This window comes from Larus michahellis, chromosome 2 (genome assembly GCF_964199755.1).
Source record: "Larus michahellis chromosome 2, bLarMic1.1, whole genome shotgun sequence".
Classification (NCBI taxonomy): Eukaryota; Metazoa; Chordata; class Aves; order Charadriiformes; family Laridae; genus Larus; species Larus michahellis.
In genome coordinates this window covers 138,365,800-138,373,423 of record NC_133897.1, presented here as the reverse complement: position 1 = coordinate 138,373,423, position 7,624 = coordinate 138,365,800, and the positions used below count along the sequence as shown (strand labels likewise).

General features: G+C 43.8%; 1 protein-coding gene across 1 annotated transcript; it reads left to right on the top strand.

Moving 5' to 3' along the window:
- The first annotated feature begins 3,719 nt into the window (after positions 1–3,719).
- LOC141739644 (fatty acid-binding protein, adipocyte) lies at positions 3,720–7,207 on the top strand. The gene is made up of 4 exons (XM_074577343.1): positions 3,720–3,887; positions 5,190–5,362; positions 5,582–5,683; positions 6,975–7,207. Exons 1-4 carry the CDS (start codon positions 3,815–3,817, stop codon positions 7,023–7,025), a joined length of 399 nt encoding a protein of 132 aa, XP_074433444.1. The 5' UTR covers positions 3,720–3,814; the 3' UTR covers positions 7,026–7,207.
- Positions 7,208–7,624: the final 417 nt, after the last annotated feature.

Below are 7,624 nucleotides of genomic sequence, written 5' to 3'. Positions count from 1 at the left end.
CAACTGTGGAAGCCCAACACGCTGCTACCCACTGGTAGTCACCAGTTCAATAGCCATAGCAGTCGAAGGAGTTGTACACTGTTGCCCTCTGGGACAAGGAGGAACTGGAGAAAGAAGCCTCTATTTAAGCAGAGTGTTGCTAATAGTCGTAACCATGATTTGTTAGTTCATGTCTTCTCAGTTGAGAGTAAGCTGCATTTTCACTTTGACAAGTCCATACATATCTAAAGTACCAGGAAATATTTGTCACGCTCCTCAGTTAAAAGCTGTCCTAAGTCACAGATCTCGATGACAGGAATAAGCATCCTCTTTCTCATTCTCTAGTGGAAGCAGCGTCATTCCTCTTGCATGCCCAAAAGAGCAAAAGGGAGGTTACTATTGTGCTCATTTTTGTAAAAAGCTGTTTTCTCAAGCAGATCTGCTTCGTTGGTCTGACTTACAGAGCAAGAGTTAACCCACCATCACCACCTTCCCATCCACCGATCTCCGCTGCGCAGCTGCTGCTTTGCTATTCCACTTCTGCACCTCCTGCATCAAGAACCACCCTTAAAGGTCACAGCACCCCAAAACCACATTGCAGACAGTGTATCGTTGTTTGCAGACTTCAGCTGCCTCAGTTCATATCAGGATTAAGAGACAAGGTTTCCCTCTGTAACGAATTTACTTTGCAAGCATTTCTTTACTGTGTTGAACTCTCACCAGCTTCCCTTCTGTGGTTTACCTCTTACCTGATGTGGTTTCTTCAAAATTCCCTCTTATTTTGAAGGAGCTTTCTACACTTTTGAAGATGCCCTTGCTTTTGATGGTGTTAGATCCCATCAGTGCTGATGACCACAGGACTGTTTAGCCACGATGCCCAGCTGTTGCTGGCAAGCCATGTTGCAAATGACTCAAATCCCAGGTTTGCCTAAGCTTCCATGCTCAGAAGCCCCCCTGATTTCTTCATAGCCATTAAGCACTTCAGTCTTTATCAGCAGGGCTGGATGACTTGAGGCCTTTGCCCCAGAGAGCAGGCAGGACTTGCATTAGATGACATCAATGCCGCAAGCTTATCTTGTCACTGGTAGTCTTGCGAGGGAAAGTAGACCATTGGTAGGACACTTCCCAAGTGACAGCCATGAGCCTGCTCCCAGATAGCTGCTTGCTTTGAAGTAAACAAGCAAGTCAGCCCACAAGCTGGCCTTCTTCCTGCATTTTTGAGTCATCGTGTTCGCAAGACATCTACAAATAGCTCAGATTCACTTTAAATAGATGCAAGCAATTGAGTGCCTAGGGAGGGTGCGCTTGCCTGCTCCGAACTGATTTGCATGGAACAGGTGCTTCACCTCTCTCCCAAAAAACTCTTCCAGCAGCACAAGCATTGCAGGCAGCTGTTAACACCAAAGGAAGGCCAATCCCCTCTCCCAGGCTATAGTTTTGAATATAAAAGGCCTATTTCCCCTCCAAAGAAATGAATGCTAATTGTAGTAAGCCACACACAGAGCAGATCCCAAAAGGCAAGCAAAGTAAGCGCAGGAACTGAGTTCAGCCCAATCGCGTCCTTTCTGTCCATGGCACTGCGGCAACCCTCACCTGATACTTTCAAGTACTCCTCGTGTAACTACTGGATTTGACTTCCCAAGTTCCTGCAAACTGATCAGACATGGTGCCGTGTTTCTCAAGCCAATAATTCTAAGTCAAAAATCCCAAGGTAATGACACAAACTTGAAAGCCCCTCAGAGTTTCCTTTTAAAGAGGACCTGAGCATGCGATACTCTGAAAAAAAAGCAATCAGGAAAGGAATCAGCGACTTCAATAATTAGAATATTATTTTATTTAGTTTGGGATTAGCCAAAAGTCAGTATGCAAAAACTCAAAAAAGAGTAGACCAAACCTAAGATGGCGATTCTAGAAAAAAAAAAGAGAAAAGAAAAAAAGGTCTGCAGTCTTAAAGGCACAAGAGGGTAATTAATTTTACATGTACAAACATATTCAGCCCTCCCAGCAATGCAGGCTGGGGACAGAGTGGCAAGGGAGAAGCTCTGCAGAAAAGGCCCTCAGGTCCCAGGGGGCAGTGAGCTGAGCCCTGGTAGCACAAAGGCCAAAAACCTCCTGGTCTCTATGAACAGGAGCACAGCCAGTAGGTTGATGGACGTGATTATTCCCCACTCCTCAGCACTCATTAGGCTGTAACCAGAGTACTGCATCCAGTTTTGGAGTGAGTTCAGCAGAGGGCCCTCAGGATGCTCAGGAGGCTGGAGCACTTGCCCTCTGAGGAGAAGCTGTGAGACTGCAGTGGTTCATCCTGGATAAGAGATGGCTTTGGGTGTGCTTACAGCAACCCCCAACAACTATGGGGAAGTGACGAAGGAGTTGGAGCCAGACTTTTCACAGCAATGAGTGGTGGAAGAACAAGAGACTGAAAGAAGAGAGGTTCAGAAGGAGACAGGGAGACTCTTTACCCCAGGGGCACAGGTGGCCAGGGGTGCAGGTTGCCCAGGCATGTTGTGCTGGCTCCATCCTTGGAAGTTTCCAAACCCCAACAGGGCACAGTCCTGAGTAGCCTGGTCTGAGCTCAGAGGTGGCCCTGCCTGAGCGCAAGGCTGTGCTGGAGACATCCCGACCTCCCTTCCTTTCCAAATTTCCCTATAATCTTACAATCCTATATAAATATTTTTTCTACAACGTTGTTAGTTATGAAGTCAACAAGTATGAAAATACATGGACCAACACATTTGATGCCTAACAGCCAGCGGAGTATTTCCAGGAAATCCATCTAAAGGGAATTGCAGGGGCTGGAGTCCACACTTATTAGCTGCTTTTTGCTATTGGAATAGCGTGTTACAGCCAAAAGGAAAGTCTGACAAATTGCTTGCCTGCTTTCCGATACAGTTTTTTGTGATCTGAGCAATGACAGAGCTTAGGGGATCAGTCAAGGTGGACCTCATTATGTCAGGCCTGTACACACCTTGCCTCAAACAGATTACTACCTGAAAAGTGTGAACAGAAAACAAATTAAGCATCCAGGGACCTTTGGTGAGTCGATACCAGAGTCCACTTTTATGCCATCACTAGTCATAATGCTAGTCTTTGGGACATAGGTCTTCAGAAAGCACAGGAACAAAAGGGAGAGAAATAATCTGTTTTGTTGCTTTGCTTTTCACAGAGCCCCATATCCATCACATAAAAGCAGAATACAGAATATTGGTCAATCGATTCAGGAGGTGCAATGATAAGGAGATCCCAATCAAAAAAGGAATTTTATTGCCTTACCCTTCTACAGCCACCAGCACGCTCTCTCTGTGCCCCAAATCCACTTCTTCTTGTAATTCTGTGCCTCTCTGGAGAAAACTTCTAACTACAGGGGTCCAAAAAACAAACTAAATTATCCCAACAAGCATTTCAGATCTTACAGACTGGAAATTTAGCTGTGTTCAGTTGTTATGGCAGACTGAAATGAAAGGGTATGGGAGAGAACATAACCCTCTGTGGGTTGAGCCTACCTTTTTCTTCTGAAAGTCAGTGTGGTTTAATTATTTGCCTTTAAGATGGAGTGTTCTTGAATGACAAAAATAATTAAATAAAAACAAGACAGTGATCTTTGTGCTAGTAAGGGCATATGAATAATAACAACACTATGACCTACTGGCAAAGGAGGGGTAGGGGAGGAAGGAAAACACTGGGCACTGGGACTCCCTCTTCATTGGTCATCCTAGAGCATCATGTGGCCAAGGCTCCTTTTTAAAGATAACTCCTGATCTCCTGGAGCTCATACTATCCTCCTGTCCTGCATTTCTGCTTGATCCCGTGGAAGACACCTCTCTAGCCTGACAAAATGTGTGACCAGTTTGTGGGCACCTGGAAGCTCCTTTCTAGTGAAAACTTTGAGGACTATATGAAAGAGCTGGGTGAGAATTGCTATTTGGAGATCTTCTATCTGGGACAGGGAAGGAATGCTGATTTTGAACTTTATTCCTTGCTTGCTTTTTTTTCTGGCTATGCTGTTTAACAAGGGGGTTTTAGTCCACTTTGATCAGATGTTCTTAAACTGGAGAACTGGGCTGTTTGAATTAGTGGTGTAAAATTCCTATAACGTAGAAAAACCTTGATTGGGAGGAATAGTTTCAGGTAAGCCAAGTCTATGCATGCCTACTTAGTAGCGTTATAAATGGAAGTAAAATGCGTCACTGCAATATTTTGTGTCGATTAGCTTTTATCCTTGTATGTACAAAGCAGTGTAATGCTTGAATGCAGCAAGCTTCTCTATGTCTAAAAGCAACACGCCTGAACTTCTTTATATTCCTACTGGACTAGGAGACGGATTAATTGTCACGGCTATTATAGCGAATGAAACTGTAGCTGCCTCCAGTGAATATTAACAAAGAAAATTGCGTGGATTCATGCAGATACTTGCAAAAGATTTGAGGGATAACACACTTCTCTACAGGTGTAGACTTCTTGCTTAGAATTAAAATTGGGCTTTCAGAGGATTCCACATCCTTTTAGTGCGGTAGCGTGGGGGCAGTATGGGGTAACTTGCACTGATTGGACCAGTACCTGCTAAAAAGCTGGGGGTTTTTTGGAGAGTAGGGGTAAAATACTCACTGAGACTTATGCAGCATTCAGACAGCTTTCAGTGAGACTCTTGCACTCTTAATCTTTACCCCAGATTTTACTCAGGACATAACCATTGCCAGCTATTTCTTAATCATTTCCTTTTATTCAACTTAGCCACCGATAAATGAAAAAAGTGCTTGCTTTTTTTTTTCTTGATTGTTTGTTTGTTTTTGTGGCTTAGAAACTGTCATATATGTCTGCTTGTTTACTTTTAGATACAGTTAGCATACAAGTTAGTGTACAAACCACCACAGTTATTTTGAACAAGTGTGTGTGCAAATATCTGGCATTAAAATCTTGCCTCTGTCTTCAAAATATTGCTTTTACTATTCTGACAATGACAGCAGAGAATTGCCTTATGTTATCCCACCCGGCTTGGTCTATAGCCGTAGCAAGCTAGTGAGATGTTACAAAGGAGCCTCTGCAACATGGAATTGATAAATAATAAAAGAGTAATAAAAAAAAATATTAAAAAAAAAAAGAAAGTAGAAAGTAATAGTGAAATCAGCACCGAATTCTTTTTCTTTCCCCCAAAATAAGAGAGAAACATTGAGTAAAGATAAAAATTTCATAGTGCCCTGTCTTATTTACAGGTGTGGGGTTTGCTACCAGGAAAATGGCTGGTGTGGCCAAGCCCAATGTAACTATCAGCATCAATGGTGACGTGATAACCATCAAAACAGAAAGTACCTTCAAAAATACAGAGGTCTCTTTCAAGCTGGGTGAAGAGTTTGACGAGACCACAGCAGATGACAGAAAAACAAAGGTGAGTCCCAAACCAGCACTTTCCAAATACACCTCTCAAAAGAGAGGTGGGAGCAGGCGGATGGAGTTGTGATATTGACATCCAGTGTAGAAATGCTGCCTTCAAAGGTGAGAGTGCTATGGATGCTGTGTCCTTCAGTGCTGTTTGGACATGGAGACGGTCTTCAGCCCGGAGCACCCTGATGAAACAGCCACGCTTTGCTTTTTTTTTCTTTGGCAGAACGTCATAACCCTAGACAATGGCATACTGAACCAGGTGCAGAAGTGGGACGGAAAAGAGACTATCATAAAGAGAAAAGTGGTGGATGGGAACCTGGTGGTGGTGAGTTCATTTTTGCTACGTAATCACTGAATTCATTGCGCAGAATTCATGCTTGCCAGATGTATTATATTGGATTCAAACATAGGGAGTGAAAGCATCTGAAAGGGCTCTGTGCTCTTGGCGAGAAGTTTCTCCAAATGAGTCTGGAGTATGTATTAAAACGGAAATGCTGTTAAACTTACGGAGTGGTATGGAGGTGCCTGACCTCCATTCATAGCAAGACATGGTTAGGAAAGAGTAGGGAGAAAAAAGTGTCATCTCTGTGAGGGAAATTTTTATATATCAGAATATTTAACTCCTGGACAGTTTAGACAAATAAGTGCATTCTCTCTGTGCTGGTGCAAAATACTCCAGTTCATTTCCAGTAGAGACTTAACAGCCATCTGTGGGAACCATACTATGGATCACCAACAACTATGCCAAAAATATGTTGTTATAGCAAAACCAGAAAGCTCTATCCGAGCTCTGTTGGCTGGCGTTATCTGGTCAGAGAGTATTGTGCTTGACGTGGTGCCAGTGAGGCCCACCTGCAGTGTGGGGCTTCCCAGCACCACTCTCCAGTTTTAGGAAAGACACTTTGAAGAATCTGGGAGGGGACTAAAACTGTGATCATAAAAGGCAGCTGAGATTCCTACATGCTACAAAACGATACACATACACGAAATTCCTGGGGCGTTCTGCCCTCCCCTAGAGAAAAATAGTATGTCCATAAATTTAATATTCAAATTTCTTTGGATAGAGACCAGAGGAGAAGAAACAGAAATAGTTTTTAATAACAACTTCATTAAGAACGATTGAACAAAACAGAGTTTGATCTAACAGAAAAATAGGTGAGGACAGAGCCTAACATGCAGAGGCTGACACCGGCAGCCGCAAGTCTGGAAGCTACGTAGGGCTCTGTGCGGGTACGTGTTGTGCACATGGGTGTGAAGAAGACAAGCCACAACTGCAAAAGGTGGAAGGAAAAAACATTAATGCCCAGCTCCAGAATCCCATCACCCTCCATAGAAGTCCTAGTAGCCTTCTTTAGAGGTTTTTAAGAGGAGATTAGAACTCTCCTGGGGGTCTCTGGAGCAGTCCTTTGGTGTTCATTCGGTCCTGTGCTTGTATTTCAGACTTCTGTTTCTGAAGTTCTCAAACTTGAGTTTCACTGTCTTGGCAATTGGTTTTAGATGGGAGCAACGCAGTTTTTTTCTTACTCTGTCTTCCAATGGATAAGTAATTCTCTACCTTCTGACTTACAAACACTTAGTGAGAGTTAAAAGCCAGTTAAATTTGTCTCTCTTTCCAGGAATGCGCCATGAATAATGTTACCTGCAAAAGAGTTTATGAAAAAGCATGAAGAAGCCATCTTCACACAGGACTAATGCTTAAAGCTGGAGAAAAACAACTTAACCCAAGGAGAAAAACCCCACGAATCCATTTTAAAGAGAACTGTACTTTTTACAGATATATCCCAAAACAGTTACATGCAGCTAGTCTAATTTGTTGTGGCTATTCAATAAAATGTTCAGCTTTCTACAACCCGTGCTTGTGCTGGAGTTTGTCAGAAAGGGGTTTTGGGGGGGATGCAACATGGGAAGAGGTGCTGTGTGGGAAAGCATTGCGTGAGAGCGAGTACCGCGCTCGGTAAGTGTGACCCATCTCACTGCGGAAAAAGGGTTGGAGACAATCAGCGAGTGGCACTCGCTGTGTGTCAGTGACAGATGTAGACCTGGACACAAAAACATCCTCCGGTGAGCACTGTGTGTGGGCTACCCTCTGCAAGGAGTCTGTGCACAGCAAGGGGAATTGCGGGGCTGCTTTTCCTGGCTTTGAGCGAAGGGCTCTGTTCCTGGGGCAGGGAGGAGGGACATTACTGTGGGCGCCCAGCCTTGGCTTCCAACGTGAGCAGGGAACCAGGAACCTCTTCCTCGCACAAATGCCAACAATTTTAAACCC

Bases quoted from the DNA above. Each gene is read 5' to 3' on its own strand.
- LOC141739644 (XM_074577343.1), top strand. From the start codon at position 3,815: ATGTGTGACCAGTTTGTGGGCACCTGGAAGCTCCTTTCTAGTGAAAAC. The intron at 3,888-5,189 runs GTGAGAATTGCT...TCTTATTTACAG, and splicing joins GGACTATATGAAAGAGCTGG to GTGTGGGGTTTGCTACCAGG. The intron at 5,684-6,974 runs GTGAGTTCATTT...CTCTCTTTCCAG, and splicing joins TGGATGGGAACCTGGTGGTG to GAATGCGCCATGAATAATGT.